The sequence below is a fragment of the Oenanthe melanoleuca genome, chromosome 25, assembly GCF_029582105.1.
Source record: "Oenanthe melanoleuca isolate GR-GAL-2019-014 chromosome 25, OMel1.0, whole genome shotgun sequence".
NCBI lineage: Eukaryota > Metazoa > Chordata > Aves > Passeriformes > Muscicapidae > Oenanthe > Oenanthe melanoleuca.
Genome location: NC_079358.1, coordinates 1,742,861 through 1,764,110, shown reverse-complemented (window position 1 = coordinate 1,764,110; position 21,250 = coordinate 1,742,861). Strand labels below are relative to the sequence as shown.

The following is a 21,250-nucleotide window of genomic DNA, read 5'->3' as shown; positions in this document are numbered from 1 at the left end:
CCCCGGGAACGGCCTCAGCGGCGGCGACGACGGCGGGAGGGCCCGGGGCCGCTCCGGGCCGCGCCGCGCCGCCCATGGAGCCTCTCCTAGGTAACGGCGGGCCCCGCTCGGCCTCGGGAAAGTTTTGGCGGGGCCGGGCCTTGGGTCATGGCGCGGTCTCAGGGGGCGGCGGGGGCGGGTCCCGGTGTCGGGGCGCGGGGCCCGGGCTCGGTCCCGGTGTCGGTGGCGGGGCGCGGTGCTGGGCTCGGTCCCGGAGGCCGTCCCGCGGTGCGGGGCCCGATGCGGGTCCCCCCTCAGCGCGGGGGCCGGTCCGGGGCCGCCCCCCCCCGTTCCCGGCCCGAGCCCCGGGCCGAGGCCGCCGGGCGGGGGCTTCACCCCGCGGGTCGGGGCTCCCCGGGAACGGGCTCCAGCCCTCGGCAGCGGAACACGAGCTCGGAACAGCCCTGGAGCCGGCGAGTCCCGGCCCATGAGGAGAGGGAATTCCTCGTCCGGCTGATTCTCTCCATGGTGTCGGGCCCAGAGCAGCGCCCGGCCCAGCTCCAGGGAAACTCTGCTCCGAGGCCTTGGCAGGCACTCGGGTACCGGGACGGAGCCTCCCGGGCGTTCAGTCGGATCTCACGGTGCCGGGACGGAGCCTCCCGGGCGTTCAGTCGGATCTCACGGTGCCGGGACGGAGCCTCCCGGGCGTTCAGTTGGATCTCACGGTGCCGGGACGGAGCCTCGGTTGGATCCCAGCGCGCCGGGAATGCTGCGGGGCCCCTCGTCTTTCCTCTCTGTGAGATGGGTACTCGGAGGGACTCCAGGCAGAGCCTGGACCAGAGATCTCCGGGTTCCTAAAGGCCTTGCTGGAGCTGGAAAGTCCAAACTTCCAGCGGGATTCCTCACCCTGAATCACTGGGATTTTTTTTCCTGACCTGTCACATGTCCTTGCTGAGTCGTTTTTTGGGGAAATGTCACGTTTAAGCTGCTTATAGATAGTTTTGTGCTAAAGAAACTTCTGGAGTGGGGATGGTGTGGCCACTTGTGGATGTAGTGTTGGATGTGTCTGAAGGGGCAGGACACACAGATGGATCCAGGCGTCCCTGTGATGCTTCAGGTATGAGACCCTTATCAGCCCCTCTGTGAGATTCAGGACTCTGCTCTGTATTGGTTGGTTCGGTTTTCTGTTGGAATTTATTTAATTTTCTGCTGGTGTTTGTGGTTAATCCGTGCTGGGATGTGGCTCTGCTGTCCGTGGAGGAGCGCTGGGAGATGCTCTGACCCTCAGCTTCTATAGTCCTGAGTTACACCCTAAACTCATCCCTGCAAACGACTGAAAATGGGTTTTCCTTGCGGGCAGAGCACTGGGCTGAAGCGTTCTGGGGAGAAAACGTGCGGAATTGGTGATGGAGCTGCCGTGGCCTCGATTGCAGAGGGACACTTGGAGCATCCCCCCGGGACACAGGCAAGGACAGCGTGTGCCAGGCCCAGCTCCTGCAGGGAGCCAGGGCCAGGCTGGAAATAGGCACAGCCTGGTTTAAGGAGAACTTGGCTCAAAGGGAATTCCTTTGGTGCAGGCACTGAGAGAACTGAGTTCGTTGTGAGCGCATCACTAGAGAATCCTGTAATTTTGGGAGCAAGAGGAATTGATAAGCAGGAGGGATAATGATAGTGGGACAGAGCCTGGATTTGATGGAGCTGCTGTGTTTATGTTGGAGACTTTTGGGCTTTTATCTGTCTTGGAGGTGTCAGTCTGTTGGGTTCTTCAGCCCAAGGTTCAGGATGGGTATTGGGAGGAGCCCAGCTGTGTCTGGAGCACTGAGAAGCTGCTGGAGAAAACAAAAAAAGCTCTGGAACAAACGGGATAAAGCTGTTCATTGAAGCACTGGAGCTTTATAAAAATGGGATCATTTCTATAACTGTTGTTTCACTCCCACTCCAACTCCCTAGCACCAGTGTGGTTTTAGGAGCCCTTTTTCGCTGCTGGAAAAGTTTGTTTGCAGGGATTATGTGCTGTCTTTTTGGATTGTGCTAAAACTCTACCAGAGGTTCCTGCTGTTCCCAGAATGGTAAATCTTGGAGAGCTGCTCCTACCAAGCTGAGGTGCAGCCACAGAGCCACATCCAGCACCGCCACAGCTGCCTGTGCCTTCTGTTCCCCAGCATCCCTGCTCTTCCCTCTCAGACTGGCTTCCTTCTGCGCTCACAGCACCCCTCCTTGGGGCTGAGGGGCTGATGAGCTCCAGGGATGTCCTGCACCATCAGTTCTATCAGGAGTAACTGCTTTTTGTTGATGGTGAGGATGATGATGGGCTGGGTTGATTCCTGTGCTGGAAGAGGCAGGAGCTGTGTGGTCTGTGTCCCACCCAGGAGCTCAGTGAGCACAGCACAGGTGTCCCTGTGTCCTGCCCCAGGTGTCTCTGTGTCCCACCCAGGAGCTCAGTGAGCACAGCACAGGTGTCCCTGTGTCCTGCCCCAGGTGTCTCTGTGTCCCAGGAGCTCAGTGAGCACAGCACAGGTGTCCCTGTGTCCTGCCCCAGGTGTCTCTGTGTCCCAGGAGCTCAGTGAGCACAGCACAGGTGTCCCTGTGTCCTGCCCCAGGTGTCTCTGTGTCCCAGGAGCTCAGTGAGCACAGCACAGGTGTCCCTGTGTCCTGCCCCAGGTGTCTCTGTGTCCCAGGAGCTCAGTGAGCACAGCACAGGTGTCAGGTCAGGACGGGCGGGTTAATCCCGGTGTGCTGCTCTGCTGGCGGCGTTAGGTAACCTGCTGGGCCAGGACAGGGCTGTGGGGTGGCACACAGGCTGGCCCCCTGTTCTGGGGAGCAGAAGAAGCCAGAAACCTCCTTCAGAAGCATCAGGGCACAGAGAAGCTCATTTTTCTCATTGTTATTCTGGGAGGGCTCAGGTTGGAGCTGCTCCCACCTGCGTGTCCCAGCGTGGCCTTTCCCCTTGGGACCCGCCTGCTTAGCCATGAGTGCTGCCAAACTTCAGAGTTTTGTAGGATTTGGAATTTAGGAGTTTGAGATGTGCTGGTTTGCCACTCTGCTGCAGCTCCCCAATGGTGGGAGCAAAAACATCTGTGTGGGTCTGGCTGGATTAAATGTCCCTTTGGGTTTGGGCACCTCCTGCCTCTCCTGCAGCTCTAGCCTGGGGTTCCCTGTGGGGATGGGATGTGGCAGAGGGGCTGGGTTGGGAGCAGAGCCCTGTGAGTGGAGTCCTGGCTCCCAGCTTGCTTCCTGCCCTCTGCAAAACATCACGTGGCAGATCCGGGGGAAAGACGTCAGAGTTTGCTGCTCCTAAAATATTTCTGGAAGTAGCTTTATAAACACACAGGAGTCACCAGTCGTGACCGACCTTGGGTCAGGATTTGGCCCTAACAAAGAGAATTGTTTCCTGTTTCTGCAGCGTGTTTAGTACAATTGAAATCTAATAAAATACAGGAATTAAAGCCCCATAAATTCTGATCTGGAGCTTTGAATGGATCCCATTTTGCTGCTTCACAGTTGGTTCAGGGGAGCTGCTCCAGTTCAGTGTTCCCAATGGTTTATTTCCCCCCAGGATGGAGCTGAGAGGCACTGAGCTCTTGGACCTTGTGTCCTCTTGGATTGCTCCCTGGGTTTCCTGAGTTGTGTGCTGGTGTCGGGCAGGGAGCACAGTGCTGCCTGCGCAGGGCAGGGCCAGGATGCTCCAGCTGCTCCTGGAGCCCCTTCCCAAACCTGGCCATTGGAGTTGCCCAGGGAGAGGTTGTAGGCAGCAGGAGAGAGAAGGCTCTGTGGGGCTTCATGAGTTTCCCCTTACTTTGGATGGATGTTTGATGTTAAAGGTCTGAATTCCCGTTAGGAAGGATTTGCAGGCTGCCAGGATTGAGCAAGCCCAGCTTTGCCCCATTCCCAGTGTCTGCTGCCTGGGAGGCTGAAGGTTGGTGCCAGTGCTGGGTGGATCCCTTGGCACCTTGGGATGGGGCTCTGGCTGGTTCCCAAGGGGTGTGACCGTGGAATGCTGTTTGCAGGGAGCTCCAGCTCCTTCTGCTCCGAGCGAGGTGCGACTCCAGCACGGCTGAGCTTCCACAGGAGCGTTGCTGTGCTCAGGCCCTCTGGAAGTGTGGGGGGATGTTTGTTAAACATTTGCTGGGAGCCTGCTGGGATCGCCAGGATCACAGGGCTTACTCCTAAATAAGTTTTCTGCACATTTGTGCTCGGAATGTGCCAGGAGCACTCACTCTGGATTACATCCAGCCGTGCTGCATCCCCCTGTGCTCCCGGTGGCTTTGAGAGGTACTCAGCACCTGCTGCATTGCTGGGGGATGGATTTGCAGTTGTGGATCTCCTGGGGCTTGGATTTCCTACCTGGGCTCTTATTTCTGACCTGTTCTGGAAGGAGGGAAGAGGAGGGAGCATTTCCCTTCCACAGGACAAGGAAATAATCAATAACTCTGGGGTGAGGACATTTCTGCATCCGATCCCTCAATCTCCAACAAATCCGTCACCACCACACTGGACCCAGAGTTTTCCTGCTGTGTTTTCCCTGGCATTTCTGTGCATGTGGGAGTTCGGAATGCCGTGCACCAGGGGGTGGGATGTGCTGCTTGTTCCCTCCCCAGAGCTCCGCTGTGTGTGCTGAGTTTTCATTTTCGTTGGAATTCCACTCCCACCTGAAGGAAGTTTTACCCATTATCACAGCCAGTTTCGTCCTGGGGCTGCTCCTTGTTCCTGCAGCTCTTGCCAGGGATTAGAGGATCTAAATTTGCGGCTCCTAATTAGGGATGTTCCCTAAATTGGTGGAGTAAGAGCAGGAATCAGTGCCAAATCCTGCTCCCAGAATGCTGGGCTCTGGCATCACTTCTTCCGACGCAGCTACCGCTTGCTCCGGCAGTGAAGGGATACAGAGTTTTTCTGGGAGGGGGAACAGAATAACAACATGATTGTGAGAGTGGGAATGGTTTCTCTCCAGCAAAGCCAAGACATGCCATATTAAAGACTGGATGTTTCTCGTGGGGAGTTGTGCTGTTAGGGAATTTCACCCACCTTTAGGGAAAAAAAAAAATTTCAAGGCACCAGGGGGATTTTGCCCATCTTTAGCGATAATCCTGAAAAGGCGACTTTAGTTCCCAAGCACCAGGAAAACAACCAGGTTTGTTCCACACAATCCTGAAATTTGCTCTTGTACCTGATATACCAGCACCTCCCTCTCCCAGCCTTCCCAGATTTTCCACTTCCAAATTTTCAGCTTGGCATAAATTCTTTGCCCATTCTTTTCTGTTCCTTGATGGCAGAATTTTTATCCCAGCCTTTAACTGCACAGCAGCAGATTCCACTGAGCCCTTTGCTGATCTGGACTCCCACGGATGAGGCTGCTCTTCCTTTCCCTCTCTGCCCCGAGGAATGCGGAAAATCAGGATTTGGAGGCATGGCAGGAGCACACGCCTGCCTTCCGCAGGCTCAGAACCTGACAAAATCCAGATTTATGGACTGGATCTGTGGTTTTGTTCCCCTCTGGGAAGGAGCTCTGGAGCTGAAGGAGCCTGGCAAGGGGCTCAGGAGTAAAAGGGGGCTCTGTCTGGACATTGATTTTGTCTGCCAGAGCAATTGGGGTTGTTTGGTTTGGTTTGGTTTAGTTTGGTTTGGTTTGGTTTGGTTTGGTTTTTTGTCTGAAAGAATCTTTTAAAAATGTATTTTCCCTTTGGACACATCTCCTAATTCTAGCATTTTGTCCTTACTTCCTTTTCCCTGCCTCACAGCTGGGTTGCTTGGAGAGGGATGGGGGCAGATATTTTCTCCCTATAAATGTACAAGAGAAACTTTTCTGCTTTTTCATTGCTCTCAAATATTCATTTATTATGTAATTTATCCACCACCTTTGAGATGAGAATTGGGTTCAGTCTGTGAATTTTCCAAGGAAATGCCCGTTGTTGGTTCCAGCACAGCGGGTGCTGTTGTGCCAGCTCTGGGGAATGAAGCAGCAGTCCTGGAGCGCGGTGGATTTTCGGGGGAGGTTCAGGTGCCCCTCAGCTCGTGGCTGTGGGATGTGCAGCCCCTGCTCTCGTGTCGTTCCCAGATTGATGCCGAGGAGCGGCGCCGCTGACCCCGCCTGGCCTCGGCTATGGACATCGTCCTGTCGGATTTTGTTCGCTCAACGGGGGCAGAGCCGGGGCTGGCCAGAGACCTCCTCGAAGGTGTGCAGAGCTGGGAACAGCGAGGGGAGATAAGGGGGACTGATGGGGAGCTGGGAGGAAGAAATGGAAAACTGGGAACAATGAGGGAAAGTTACGGGGGGCTGATGGGGAGCTGGGAGGAAGAAATGCGAAACTGGCAACAACGGGGGAGTTACGGGGTGGCTGATGGGGAGTGGGAGGAAGAAGGGCTGGAAGAGGGCGAGGGAGGTGGGAGCTGGACCAGTTTCCCACAGTGATATTTGGGAAGTGCTGGCTGGGGGTGACCAGTGCTGCTCCCTTCCCACGCAGGCAAGAACTGGGACCTGAGCGCGGCGCTGAGCGACTTCGAGCAGCTGCGGCAGGTGCACGCGGGGAGCCTCCCGCCCGCGCTGGGCGAGCCCCACGGGGCGCCGGGCCCGGAGCCCCACGGGGCGCGGCCCCCCGAGCCCCACGGGGCGCGGCCCCCCGAGCTGGCGCGGCCGGCGCGGCCCCCGCTGCAGCGCCAGGACGACGTGGTGCAGGGTCAGTGCCAGCCCAGCCTGCCCAGCCTCCCCTGCCGCAGCTCGCTGCTGGCTGCCCGGGGTTTGCTGCTCCTGCCCCACTTTGCTGTTTGCTCTCCCCCAGAGAAGCGCCTGTCGCGAGGCATCTCCCATGCCAGCTCCACCATCGTGTCCCTGGCCCGTTCCCACGTGTCCAGCAATGGCAGCAGCAGCGAGCACCTGCTGGAGATGCCCATCTGCACCTTCCAGCTGCCCGACCTCACCGTGTACACCGAGGATTTCCGCAGCTTCATCGAGCGCGACCTCATCGAGCAGTCCATGCTGGTAGCACTGGAGCAGGCTGGTGAGTGCTGGGTCCGTGCTGCTGCCACGTGCCGTGGGCAGCCGCACCCCGGGATATCACACGGATGCACATCCAACTGGGAATCCTTCCATCGTTTTTATGACCTGCTGCAAGGGCTGAGTAGGGGCCGCTTCCCTGTGCACTCACTGTGCACAGTTGAGAGGGAAAATACCCCAGAACTGGCATTGGAACACCCCCAAAACTGGCATTGTCTCACCCCTGGAGCACCCCAATGCTCCGTCCTGCCTGTCCTGTGGAGAGACAGGGAAGGGGGAATTCCTGTGTAACACGTCCTGTAACAAATTCTGCAGTGATTACTGACCCTGGAAGTTGCTGCTGCTGCTGCTCCAGTGCCTGCTGGGTGCCTGGGGAGGAACCTCAGGTTTTCTTTCCATCAGGTTCCAAAGAGCTGTGAGGGGATCTGTAAACGAGGGAATGAGGGCAGGGAAAAACCTCATCCCTGGCACCAGGAAGGTGCAGGACGTGTGAGGGATCTCAGGAGGGTTTGCACCCCCTGTTTCTGTGGTGCTGCACATAGCAGAAAACACGTTATCCTTGGGGATAACAGGCACTCTGAGGGCCCAATGTCTGCCTGTGCTGCTCAGGAGCTGCTGTAAGAAATATTCTCATGTTTTGGGAATGAGCACTCGATCCCCGTGATCCCGTTACACGGCGGCGCTGTGCAGTGACAGCAGAGCTGCTGGCTCTGATGCAGATAAACCCCACATCTCATCCCCCTGGAGCCAGGGCTTGGGTTCCTGTGTCCCAGCACAAATGGGGTGCAGGGCTGGGGCTTGCTGGGTGCTTCACTGTGGGCTGGGGGCACTTCCAGGTGTGCTGAGATGCCGTTAACAGGAAGGAATTTAGAAATTCAGAGTTTTAGAAAATGCCTTTTAGAGACTTGGGTGTCTGTGGGTTGTTATAAATGAGTGTTTTGTCTGTAACAAAGGGCTGTAGTGCAGCTATGAAATATTCCAAGCTGGATTCCAAGCAGGGTTTTGAGCATGGTGCTGGGGTGTACAGAGACTCCTGTTATTAATTTAGCATACACCATCCTTAGGGGATTAAGGAGATATTTTATTGCCGAATATATGTTCAGATCCTCTTCCCCATGATCCTCTTCCCCATGTATTCAGAGGTCTGGTTGCCCCAGAGGGTGGCCAGCGGTGTCTGTGTCCTGTTGGATCCCAGGAGCAGTCCCTGGGACACTCCCTGTGTCAGCAGCAGGAGCAGGTTCCCATTCCCAGTAGCCTTAGGGGAGCCATTATTGTTTGGATGAGGCAATCCTCCCTTCAGGCTGGGTGGAGCCATCTCTTCCTTCCCATTGCCATGGCCTGTGCAGGTGGCTCCTGCTGGAAGATGCAGTGGGATTTCCCCAAACAGCCTCTGGGGACAGGCAGGTGTTCCGTGGGATAAGGCAGGGTCACAGAGCTGGATGCAGAGGGAGCCTCTGGATGCCACTGGACTTCTCCTGTGTGCAGAAGATCTGTTGCCACCATGGCTGTTCTGAGAAGATCCCTCGGGCTCCTAAATCCTGTTGATTTCCCTGCAGAGCTCTTAGGGCTGGCTCTTAAGAGCCACACACAGGGAAATGTGTTGTTTTCAACACTCCTGGGCAGCCTCTCGGCATTTCTGCCACACTGGGAGCAGGGAACAGAGCCCTGGGAGCAGAGCACTGGGAGCAGGGAGCAGAGCACTGGGAGGAGAGCACAGGGAGCAGGGAACAGAGCACTGGGAGGAGGGAGCAGAGCACTGGGAGCAGGGAGCAGAGCACTGGGAGCAGGGAGCAGAGCACTGGGAGCAGAGCACTGGGAGCAGGGAGCAGAGCACTGGGAGCAGAGCCCTGGGAGCAGAGCACTGGGAGGAGGGAGCACAGCACTGGGAGCAGAGCACAGGGAGCAGAGCACTGGGAGGAGGGAGCAGAGCACTGGGAGAAGGGAGCAGAGCACTGGGAGCAGAGCACTGGGAGCAGAGCACTGGGAGCAGGGAGCAGAGCACTGGGAGCAGAGCACTGGGAGCAGAGAGCAGAGCACTGGGAGGAGGGAGCAGAGCACAGGGAGGAGGGAGCAGAGCACTGGGAGCAGAGAGCAGAGCACTGGGAGCAGAGCACTGGGAGGAGGGAGCAGAGCACTGGGAGCAGAGAGCAGAGCACAGGGAGCAGAGCACTGGGAGCAGAGAGCAGAGCACTGGGAGGAGAGAGCAGAGCACAGGGAGCAGAGCACTGGGAGCAGAGCACTGGGAGCAGGGAGCAGAGCACTGGGAGCAGGGAGCAGAGCACTGGGAGGAGGGAGCAGAGCACTGGGAGCAGAGAGCAGAGCACAGGGAGCAGAGCACTGGGAGCAGAGAGCAGAGCACTGGGAGGAGAGAGCAGAGCACTGGGAGCAGAGAGCAGAGCACTGGGAGCAGAGAGCAGAGCACAGGGAGCAGAGCACTGGGAGCAGAGAGCAGAGCACTGGGAGGAGAGAGCAGAGCACAGGGAGCAGAGCACTGGGAGCAGAGAGCAGAGCACAGGGAGCAGAGCCCTGGGAGCAGGGAGCAGAGCACTAGGAGCAGGGAGCAGAGCACTGGGAGCAGAGAGCAGAGCACTGGGAGCAGAGAGCAGAGCACAGGGAGCAGAGCACTGGGAGCAGAGAGCAGAGCACTGGGAGCAGAGAGCAGAGCACTGGGAGCAGAGAGCAGAGCACTGGGAGGAGAGAGCAGAGCACTGGGAGCAGAGAGCAGAGCACTGGGAGCAGAGCACTGGGAGCAGAGAGCAGAGCACAGGGAGCAGAGCACTGGGAGCAGAGAGCAGAGCACTGGGAGGAGAGAGCAGAGCACTGGGAGCAGAGAGCAGAGCACAGGGAGCAGAGCACTGGGAGCAGGGAGCAGAGCACTGGGAGCAGAGAGCAGAGCACTGGGAGGAGAGAGCAGAGCACTGGGAGCAGAGCACTGGGAGCAGGGAGCAGAGCACTGGGAGCAGGGAGCAGAGCACTGGGAGCAGAGAGCAGAGCACTGGGAGGAGAGAGCAGAGCACAGGGAGCAGAGCACTGGGAGCAGAGAGCAGAGCACTGGGAGGAGAGAGCAGAGCACAGGGAGCAGAGCACTGGGAGCAGGGAGCAGAGCACTGGGAGCAGGGAGCAGAGCACTGGGAGCAGAGAGCAGAGCACTGGGAGGAGAGAGCAGAGCACAGGGAGCAGAGCACTGGGAGCAGGGAGCAGAGCACTGGGAGCAGAGAGCAGAGCACTGGGAGGAGAGAGCAGAGCACTGGGAGCAGAGCACTGGGAGCAGGGAGCAGAGCACTGGGAGCAGGGAGCAGAGCACTGGGAGCAGAGAGCAGAGCACTGGGAGGAGAGAGCAGAGCACAGGGAGCAGAGCACTGGGAGCAGAGAGCAGAGCACTGGGAGCAGAGAGCAGAGCACAGGGAGCAGAGCACTGGGAGCAGGGAGCAGAGCACTGGGAGCAGAGAGCAGAGCACTGGGAGGAGAGAGCAGAGCACTGGGAGCAGAGCACTGGGAGCAGGGAGCAGAGCACTGGGAGCAGGGAGCAGAGCACTGGGAGCAGAGAGCAGAGCACTGGGAGGAGAGAGCAGAGCACAGGGAGCAGAGCACTGGGAGCAGAGAGCAGAGCACTGGGAGCAGAGAGCAGAGCACTGGGAGCAGAGCACTGGGAGCAGAGAGCAGAGCACTGGGAGGAGAGAGCAGAGCACAGGGAGCAGAGCACTGGGAGCAGGGAGCAGAGCACTGGGAGGAGAGAGCAGAGCACAGGGAGCAGAGCACTGGGAGCAGAGCACTGGGAGGAGGGCTGGGCGTGCGGCTCCTTTGGAACTTCCCTTGTGTAACCGGAGCCAGTGCAAACACTTGGGCACACAAATACCTCCCCAAGGTGTGTCCCCTCACATCTGACTCGGGCAGAGGTTGCACAACCTCGGGAGCACCAGCCGGGCTGCAGACTCCGTGGAAAGGAGCATCAGACCCGGCAGAATGAGGGGAGCAGCCAGGAGGGAGCTGTCGGTGCTGCCCCCAGCAGCAGAGTGTGTGGGACAGCTCCTGGCAGCGCCGGGTTTGCTGCCCTGGCCCTGGGCCACTTGGGCAGGCTCCCGCCTGCGCCGTGCCAGGAGCTGCAGAGGGAGCAGCCAGGCTGTCCGTGCACAGCCATTGTCCCCAGGCCCAGTGCAGAGCCCAGCTCTGGCGCTGGGGACAGGAACAACCTGCCTGTGTCACACTGAACTCCGTGCTTTTTGTTTTCCAGTGTTTTGGGATGCTTTAACCCCTGTTTTCTGCCTTTAGTTCCTCTCTAGCTGCTCTCCCTGAGGTTGTACAAAGCATTTCCAGCAATCCAATGTCTGTGTACTGGGGTCCCTGGTAGGGATTGTGCTCCAGAGGAAGGAGAGGCTCTTTGGAAACGATGGGAAAGGGCTGAGTTCCTGAAGGAGTAATTTAAATACAACTTGGAATCCAAAAGCCTGCCTGTTGCACTGGGTCCAAAACTCCTGGAAAATGTGGCAGCTAAGGAGGGATGTTGAGGGCAGGGTGAGACATGGCCAGGGGGTTCAGAGTCCTGATCCAACCCAGCTTTGCTCCCTTGGGAAGGGCTGACTCTCCAGCCACACTGGGCTCACTGGACATTTTTTCCTACCTTGTATTTTTAGCTGCTCTTGACTTGAATCACCACAGTGACCCAAAACTCCCGGTGTAAAGCGCTGTCATTTTGCATTTGCAGCAGGACAGCTGCTGGGATCAGCAGAAATCCTGGAGTATTCTGCCTGAAAAGCAGTGAGCAGGGAAACCCGGCCATGAGAGAGTTGAAACCAGAGGAATTTGGTTCCAAAAAGCAGCAAAAGGGTGGTTTTCCCTGGAGAAGTTGTTTGTGCTGGGTGTTCCTGGAGGCATTTTCAGCCTGATGGGCTGTGAGGAGGGAAATAAGGGATGTGAGGGAAAAGCAGATAGAGGAGAACTGGTCTAGGTGGAAGTCCCAGCTCCTGTTTGTGTGCAGTTCTGATTTGTGTGACCCCAAATTCAGCCTGGGCTTTTGGTGGCATCCCCGGGGAGTTTTGCAGCTCCAGTCTCCCTTTTTGTTGCCTTGTCACTGTCCTGACTCTTCCCCCCAGCCCTGGGCAGGTCTGTGCCTTCCCCGCTGTCCAGGCTGGTTTTTGGCCATGGTTTCAGGAGGGCTGAGCCCCGTGGTGTCCCCCAGGCTCCCCCAGCCCCGTGCTGTGCCACACTCTCCCCAGTCTCCCCAATCTCCCCAGGGCGTCTCAACTGGTGGGTGACAGTGGATCCGAGCTGCCAGCGCCTGCTGCCCCTGGCCACCACTGGCGATGGGAATTGCCTGCTCCACGCTGCCTCCCTGGGTAAGGCTTGGCTCAATCCACAGGGAAACAGGTTGGGAGCAAGAGCCAGGATCCCCCTTTGGGAGCAGGACCCCCCCCAGCCTGGTGGGAAGCCGGGATGCTGCTGCTCCCCTTGGTGTGTGCAGGAGCAGCCTCAGAGCTCGGCTCAGTGGGACTGGGGTGCCTGGAAGGGCTCAGTGGGACTGGGGTGGCTGGAAGGGCTCAGTGGGAGTGGGGTGGCTGGAAGGGCTCAGTGGGACTGGGGTGGCTGGAAGGGAAGGGGCTGCCAGCAGCCTGTGCACTTCTCAAATCCTTCTCCCCCTCTGTCTGGCAAGTTTCCCTGGATTCCTGAAGAACATGTGGGATAATGGAGCAGCCCCTTCCCTTCTCAGTGCCGGGACCTCAGCGGGTCAGGGAGGGACACGAGCCCCTCCTGACCTGCCGGGCTGTTCCTTGTCCCTGCAGGGATGTGGGGCTTCCACGACCGGGACCTGATGCTGCGGAAGTCGCTGCACACGCTGATGGACAAGGGCGCCGAGCGGGAGGCGCTGCGGCGGCGCTGGCGCTGGCAGCAGACGCAGCAGAACAAGGAGGTGGGAGCCACTCAGCCTTGGTTTGGGCCCTCTTTGCCCAGGGGAGCGTCCTGGGAAAACATGCCAGGGATTGGGAGGTGCTTCCTGTCGGGTCTGGAATTCTGGGCAGCTCCCTCCTGTGCTGTGGTCACGGGTGTCCTGCAGTCAGAGCTGCAGCACAATGGAAGGGTCTTGGGAGAAGTGACAGGACAGGAGAAATGGATTTAAATTGAGAGAGGAATTTTGGATGAATACTGGGAAGCACTTTTGAGGACATGGTGCAAATTATGTTGATTGTTTTTGCATAAACCTATAGAGAAAAGTTCTGCTGTGGGTATAAAGCAACTGGAAGAGCTTCACTTGGGGGATTTTGGGTTCTCTTTGCCATTTTTCAGTCTGGCCTGGTTTACACGGAGGAGGAGTGGCAGAAGGAGTGGAACGAGCTGATCAAGCTGGCGTCCAGCGAGCCCCGCGTGCACTATGGCACCAACGGCAGCGGCTGCGGCGGGTACGGCCAGGGAGCAGCCAGGGGAGAGCAGGGAGCAGCCAGGGGAGAGCAGGGAGCAGGGGAGAGCAGGGAGCAGCCAGGGGAGAGCAGGGAGCAGCCAGGGGAGAGCAGGGAGCAGCCAGGGGAGAGCAGGGAGCAGGGGAGAGCAGGGAACAGCCAGGGGAGAGCAGGGAGCAGCCAGGGGAGAGCAGGGAGCAGCCAGGGGAGAGCAGGGAGCAGCGGAGAGCAGGGAGCAGCCAGGGCAGAGCAGGGAGCAGCCAGGGCAGAGCAGGGAACACCCAGGGGAGAGCAGGGAGCAGTGGAGAGCAGGGAGCAGCCAGGAGAGAGCAGGGAACAGCCAGGGGAGAGCAGGGAGCAGCCAGGGGAGAGCAGGGAGCAGCCAGGGGAGAGCAGGGAGCAGGGGAGAGCAGGGAGCAGCCAGGGGAGAGCAGGGAGCAGCCAGGAGAGAGCAGGGAGCAGGGGAGAGCAGGGAGCAGCCAGGGGAGAGCAGGGAGCAGGGGAGAGCAGGGAGCAGGGGAGAGCAGGGAGCAGTGGAGAGCAGGGAGCAGTGGAGAGCAGGGAGCAGCCAGGGGAGAGCAGGGAGCAGCCAGGGGAGAGCAGGGAGCAGCCAGGAGAGAGCAGGGAGCAGCCAGGGGAGAGCAGGGAGCAGCCAGGAGAGAGCAGGGAGCAGCCAGGGGAGAGCAGGGAGCAGGGGAGAGCAGGGAGCAGCAGGAGAGAGCAGGGAGCAGGGGAGAGCAGGGAGCAGCCAGGGGAGAGCAGGGAGCAGCCAGGGGAGAGCAGGGAGCAGCCAGGAGAGAGCAGGGAGCAGCCAGGGGAGAGCAGGGAGCAGGGGAGAGCAGGGAGCAGTGGAGAGCAGGGAGCAGTCAGGGGAGAGCAGGGAGCAGCCAGGGGAGAGCAGGGAGCAGCCAGGGGAGAGCAGGGAGCAGCCAGGGCAGAGCAGGGAGCAGTCAGGAGAGAGCAGGGAGCAGCCAGGGGAGAGCAGGGAGCAGCCAGGGGAGAGCAGGGAGCATCAACCTCAGGGCACAGCTCTCTGTTCTCCAGGGCACGGCACAGAGCCTGTGCTGGTCTGTCTGTCTGTCTCCTGGGGTTTGGTCTGTCTGTTTCCTGGGGCTTTAGGGGAAGGACGAAGGATCCCAAGGAAACAGAAGGCACATGGAGCATCCTGGGAAAGGATTTTGGTGCTGCATGGCCTCTTCTGTGGGGCAGCACATGGACTGAGCAGCGAATAAATCGTTTCCTTGTGTTGCTTGCTCTGAAATAGAAGAATAACACAGAGCTAGGAGTTTTTGCCATCTCACTTCTATTTCAAGGACACTTCCCTGCCACGGATGTCCAGCTCCTTAGCAATGCCAGGCAGCAGCTGGGCGTTCCTTGGGCATGAGCCCTTGTCTTGGAGCAGGACATTTTGGGAATCCACACCAAAACCCTCAGATTAGTGCTGAGATCAGCCTTAGCCACCTCTTCGTGGCTGACTGTGAAACCTCCTCCTGATGCTGCAGAGCAGGGGCTGACACTGGATTTCTCCTGTCCCCAAGGGTGGAGAGTTCAGAGGAGCCAGTGTACGAGAGCCTGGAGGAGTTCCATGTGTTTGTGCTGGCCCACGTGCTGAGGAGACCCATCGTGGTGGTGGCAGACACCATGCTGCGCGACTCGGGCGGCGAGGGTGAGACCTGCCTCTCATCTTCCCACCTTTCCTTTCTACCCTGCCTTTTCCTGGGGCCTCTTTGCCCTCAGGGCTGGACCTGGAATTGGGAATGGCACAGGGGGGAAAATTGACCTGCTGCAGGTAAAGCCCACAGGGCCAGGCTTGGCTCCCAGCCTGATTTCTGCTGCTTTGAGGGCATCCACTTGAGGTTTTTTTCTTTTTTTCCACCTCTTTTGCCCCTATACACACACCTAGAGATGGGAAACTCCGTTCCCTGGGTGGAACAGTTTCCTGTCTGAGAAGGTTAATCCATTTCCATCGTTCTGGGGGGCAAAGTTTGTCTTGTGAGGGAGTGAAGAGGAGGGCTTTTTATAGAAAACACCAGTTCATTCTGCATTTTAAATCCTCCTGATGTAAAATAAACATCTATTTTGGGTTGTGGTTTTGTTTAATGTCCCCTGAAAAGACAGATAATTGCAGGTAAGCCCTCAGCTGAGGCAAACAGCTCATTCTGGAGCAGTTGCAGCACAAACAACTCTGAACTCTTGAACCTGTGATCAGAACTAACTGCTCTTGTTTCTTCCCAGCATTTGCCCCAATTCCCTTTGGAGGGATCTATCTGCCCCTGGAAGTCCCAGCCAACAAATGCCACCGATCTCCATTGGTTCTGGCTTATGACCAAGCCCATTTTTCTGCCCTGGTCTCCATGGAGCAGAAGGAAAACACAAAGGATCAAGGTGGGTAATGAGATTCAGGTGAACAAAGCACTGAGGAGGAAAATTTGGGAGTGCTGGGGGGTAAAAACTGGCCAGGACCCCTCACCATGCACTGTCAGCCCAGGTAAAAACCAACAGTGTCCTGACCTTGGAGCCCTCCCGGTGCCTGAGGGGGCTCCAGGAGCTGCAGAGAGACTTGGGACAAGGGCCTGGAGTGGCAAGACAAGGGCAGAGTTAGGTGGAATTTTGTGAAGAAGCTCTGCTGTGAGGGCCATGGGGATTCCATGGTGCTCTGACAGCCCCCTGACCCTGAGTGCTGGCAGCCACTGGGATCTGCAGTCAGGCCATTCCCACAGAGGGCACCATGCTCCTGGAGGGTGCTCAGAGCTGGCTCCAAGTGTGGAGTGTTTGTCCTTTGGGGCTGTAACTGTGACCTTTCTGTCCCTGCAGCTGTGATCCCCCTGACAGACTCTGAGCACAAGCTGCTCCCCGTGCACTTCGCCGTGGATCCCGGCAAGGAGTGGCAGTGGGGGAAGGACGACAGTGACAACGTCAAGCTGGCCAGGTTGGTGATCTGCAGGTGACCCAGGGTCTGGCTGATCTTCAGAGGGGTCAGTCCTGACCCCAGCTGGGATTTCTTGTGCTGGATGAAAGTTGTCCCCAGGGAATGACACTGTTTATGGGCATGGAGCAGCTTTTCCTTCATTTCCCTTCGTTGTGAAGTGATTTGGGTGGGGCTGTGACATCTCATGAGCTTTGTTCACACGTGGTAAGGAGATGAAGCTCCAGACCCTGGAGCTTTGGGCTGGGCGTAGTTCAAGACACCAGCAGCAGGAGGAGTTGCACAAAACAGGGAGGGTGGTGGCCACCAGATCATGCCTGGTTTGGGTGAGACTTTGGGCAGGTCTCACCGTGGTTTGGTCCCAGCAGTTCCTGTGGCTGAAGCAGAAGCATTTTGATTCTGACACAGAGGAATCTGATTTCTCCCTTTGGGATTTCATTGAGAGGAAAGCTGCATAATTGTCCCTTTTGTGCCACTGGGCATGCTGTAGGAAAACAGCCATTTAAATGCATAACACAGGGAACAATGTCAATATGGGGGGAGATATTTCCAGGTGGAAAGTGGAAGTGGCTCTGACTCGTGGTTTTACTGTGCTCTGATGCCAGCGTGACGCTGTCGCTGGAGGCCAAACTGCACCTGCTGCACAGCTACATGAATGTCCGGTGGATCACATTGCCTTGTGACACACAGGTAAAGGCACCAGGGGCAGCTTCTTTACCCATGAATTATTCAGCCCTCCTCTCTCCAGGGAAGCTTGTGTAGGCCCTTTCCGGGGGGCTCTGCCCCATGTGGGGTTCTGTGCCCACAGGAATTGTGGCTGATGTGCTCTGAGAGCAGGGAAGTGACTCAGTTTTGCGGGTGGGCACTTTTTCCCTAGAGCTTTCCATGCCCCCATGCCCCTCAGGAATGCCCCATGCTCCAGACAAATGGGAGCTGTTCGTTTTTGGCCGCCTCAAGACTGGACAAGTCTCACCCCACTGTTCCCTGGCTTTGCACCTGAAACCTTGAGCAAGTGGAGGTGTCAGGGAATCACAGAATGAATCATAAGATCCTGGGATATCTCAGGTTACTTGGGGGATATTTAGGGGTGTGCAGGATGCACTGGGGACATGCCTCTGTGGGTGTGTCCAGACCTCCTTTGCTTGACCTTCCACCTGTAGATCTTTACCTGAGGAGTTTCTAGACTTTGATATTTGTCTTCCCTTCCTCCCCAGGCGCCTCTGGCTCAGCCAGAATCCCCCACGGCCTCCGCGGGCGATGACGCTCGCTCGGCAGCCGAGTCGGGCGAGTCGGACAAGGAGTCGGTGTGCAGCAGCTCTGCCAGCAACGGGGGCACCAGGGCAGGCAAGGACCGGGAGAAACCAAAGAAAGAGCGCGAGAAGGAGAAGGAAAAGGATAAAAAACGGGCAGACTCGGTAGCCAACAAGCTGGGAAGCTTCGGGAAGACTCTGGGCAGCAAACTAAAAAAGAACATGGGGGGCCTGATGCACAGCAAAGCCGTGAAGGGCGGCATGAGCAACGGGCAGGGAGACACCCTGGAGAAGAAGAAGAAAGGATCCCTGAAAGCACGGAAAGACAGCAAGGAGGAATGTTCCCCGGCAGAGCCGGCCCCCGCAGAGAGAACGTGCGCGGGCCGAGCGGAGAAGGCGCCGGATCCCTGCAAGTACAGCAGCGACGTGCGGCTGAGCCTGAGCATCCTGCGCGCCGCCATGCAGGGCGAGCGCAAGTTCATCCTCGCCAGCCACCTCAAGACCAGCTCCCGGCACCAGTTCCAGGAGGAGATGATCCAGAGGTACCTCCTGGACGCCGAGGAGCGTTTCCACGCGGAGCAGAGGCAGAAGGAGGCGGAGAAGAAGGCGCTGGGCAGCGCTGCCCCGGCCAAGAGGCCGGAGGGGGAGCTGGGCGCCCAGCGGGGCGAGGAGGCCACGCCGAGCCCCGCCTTCGCCCAGCCGCCCCCCGCCTACCCCGCCCAGCCCCTGGAGCCGGCCCTGGCTGCTAAAATCGCCGCTTTTCCCGGCTATTCCGGCGTTTTCACCTTCCCCAGGCCCTCCGTGGGCAGCGCTGAGGGGCTGCACCCGCCCGGGTGCCCCGAGGGCCGGCGGCAGCTGGCGGGGGGGCCCTGCGGGAGCCTCCCCCCGTACGCCACCCTGCCCCGGCACCACCCGGGCCGGCCCGGCCCCTGCCCTGCCCCGCTGGGCTGCTGCTCCCCGCCGGACATGGACGTGCAGCCGCCCTTCCCTGCCGAGTGCAGGGGCTCCGGCTGCCTGGCCCCGCACAGCAACGGCTGCCGGGAGCTCCTCGAGCACGACAGGGCGGCAGCAGTGGAGAAAATGAGAAGCCAAGCCCTCTACAGCATCCAGCAGACCAAGTGCAAACAGCCCAACTGCAGCTTTTACGGACACCCCGAGACCGGGAACTTCTGTTCGTGCTGTTACAAGGAGGAGCTGCGGCGCCGCGAGCGCGAGGCGCTGGTGCACAGGTTCTGATGCTGCCCTGTGCAGGGCCGGACCCGGGGGACGTGGGCACTGCAATAACAGAGATCCAGCTGCGTTTGACAGCCAGCCACGCTCCTCTCCCACTCTGCAGCATGTGGATGGGCTGGCGGTGGCGTGGGGCTGCTGGGACTGACGGGGTGCAGGAGGGAGATGGGGGAAACCAGCCCCTGCTTCCCCAGAGCCCCTGCCAGGCAGGAGGAGGATTCCCAGGGGTGCCTGGGGACAGTGGGGGCTGCTTGGGTCAGAGCACAGGGTGAGGGGGGAGAATTCCTCAAAAACTCAATAAACCAGACCAAAGCTTTGGGAGCGGGCAGGGGGAGCAGCTCCCACCAGGTCCTTCCTGCTTCCTGACCACCTGGGACAGAGCAAAAATGCCCCATTTTGAGCATCACAAACCTTTTAATGGAGTTTTTTAACACTGGTTTTATTCTGTATTTCTTCTTGCTGGTACTGAGCGACACCGTGTTGGAGTTGGACATTGGTGAGGTGAGGTGGGCTGGACGCCCCCCACCCAGTCCTGGATGACTCCGAGCACCAGGACAGGCTCAGGCCTCTGTCGCCCCCTCTCCTACAAGCTCAACTCTGGTTTTAAAACGTTGTTTTTAAACTCTTTCTGAGGTGGGGGGAGCCAGGGGGACTCCCAGCGCTCAAGGGATTGGAGTTTTCCTGTGCAGAGCCCCCAGGGCACGGGAGAGCCGAGGCGAGACCCGGGGGCAGCGTCTCCTGCCAGGAATTCCCAGCGGCGTGGGGCAAATCCCCAAGGATTGCAAATCCCCCCACTGGAAAGGGGTCCCAGAGCACCCCCAGAGCGGGGTGGAGCCGGGGGGCACAGCCCCAGTAACTCCTACTTGAGCACAGCTACTCTGTACTACCTCTGATCCTGATTAACTCGGCTCCGTTGTGCTGAGCCACCGACTGACCTTTAGGCTGCGGAATTAATCCATATTTTTGATAACAGGGCTAAAAAGCAGAACAATAAGGTAAAATCCTCCTGTGACTAACGTCCCACGCCGTTCCTGACCCCATCCCAGCCCCCCTGGCTCCCAGAGTGGGATTCACTTTAGCACTGCGATGTTTGCACAGAATTCCTTGGGTTTTTTGGTAACTGCAGCTCCCAACCCGGGCCTGGTCCTGCACGGAGCGAGGCGCAGCATTTCCTATCACACGGAAATAAAACAGGAGTTACATCCTTCAGCCAGAGCTTTACAACATTCCCTCGTTTTTATTTTTGGGTTGATTTTCCAGAAAGTGTGAAACTATGCAACCCCTTCCTGCCCATGGCCGTTTTCAGGAGAAGGGGCGAGGGCCTGGGCAGAGGAGCTGGGACTGTGCTGAGCTCGGGGGATCACCCGACGCCTTACACTCGGCCCTAAAAATGTTAACTTAGCCCTAGAACCCCCTGAGTTAAGGCCTTTCCTACAGCTGAGTGCCCCCAAATAAGGCCTTTCCTCGTGGGATCCCAACACTTTGAGTGTAGCCAGCAATGCCTCATGTCCACAGGTTTTCAAGCCCAAATTTCAGACACCCCAGGGATGATTTGACTCCAGTGTAAGTTGCTTTCCCTGTTTTTATAAAATCCCCGAGCATGGCTGAAGCTGTGGGAAGGGGAGGGTGTGAAACCCGCTCCAACTGGCTCCTCTTACCTCAGAACAAATTCCACACTTCTTCCTCAAACTGCAGGAATTCCAGTGGACTTTAACCCTGGGGCAGGGACACGCAGTGCTGGTTGAGTGGCACAGGCTCTGCCCCCGCTTGGTTCACCCCAAATTTTAATCTGAAATGGTTAAAACCTAACCCAGACGCTTCACTGTTGATGGGCACTTGGTTGAAATTCCAGTTTCTGCTGTTTATTTTCCCCCGAATTGAAGCAGGAGCTTTGTTTTGGGAATATTGGGAGCAGGGATGCCCCGGGGCACGGGTGGGGAAACTTCATCACCTTCCCTTGGTTTTGGGGGAATTCCTCCTGTTGGCTCCATCCCAGTGGATGCTGGGCTTGGGTGGGGATGGGAAGCCCCCAGAGCTGCTCGCTGGTTTGGTGGGTTGTGGGAGGACGGGGAGAAGGCAGAAAACCCGCAGGAAAAGCAGCAGAAAACTCCAGAACTGGAGGAGACACAAACCCACCCCCAGGAGGGATTTTTCCACGGGGATGGGGACAGGGAGACTGTGGTGTGACCCCAGGGTCAAACTAAGTGCACTTACTGGTGTGGTTGGAATTCAAATTGCTGCCATCACATCCTGGTGGAGGGAAACTTTGTCTTTCAGCCTGTGTAAAACCCGTTCATGAGATTTGATTTGGTTTTATTAAATGAGATTCGCCATTGCCCGGCCCCTCGGCAGCTTTGGGTCTCACTAACGCGACACCGAGCGACCTGAATTCATTCTTCAGTGGTTTATTCACAATTTTTTTTTTTTTTTTATTAATTCCAGCTTAATTGGTGATATTTGGCCTCCCAGTTGGAGGGGCTGGAGAGTT

General features: G+C 58.0%; 1 protein-coding gene across 2 annotated transcripts; it reads left to right on the top strand.

Annotated features, from left to right (window-relative positions):
- OTUD7B (OTU deubiquitinase 7B) lies at positions 1-21,135 on the top strand. 2 transcript variants are annotated; one of them, XM_056510926.1, is made up of 12 exons: positions 1-90; positions 6,032-6,149; positions 6,438-6,650; positions 6,753-6,971; positions 12,199-12,300; positions 12,745-12,872; positions 13,247-13,359; positions 14,895-15,022; positions 15,592-15,741; positions 16,171-16,285; positions 16,888-16,972; positions 17,497-21,135. In XM_056510926.1, the coding sequence occupies exons 2-12, from the start codon at positions 6,077-6,079 to the stop codon at positions 18,766-18,768; spliced, it is 2,598 nt and encodes an 865-aa protein (XP_056366901.1). In that variant the 5' UTR covers positions 1-90; positions 6,032-6,076; the 3' UTR covers positions 18,769-21,135. The 2 variants fall into 2 exon arrangements, with proteins under 2 accessions (XP_056366901.1, XP_056366902.1); XM_056510927.1 differs by lacking the exon at positions 1-90 and adding an exon at positions 592-1,096.
- Positions 21,136-21,250: the final 115 nt, after the last annotated feature.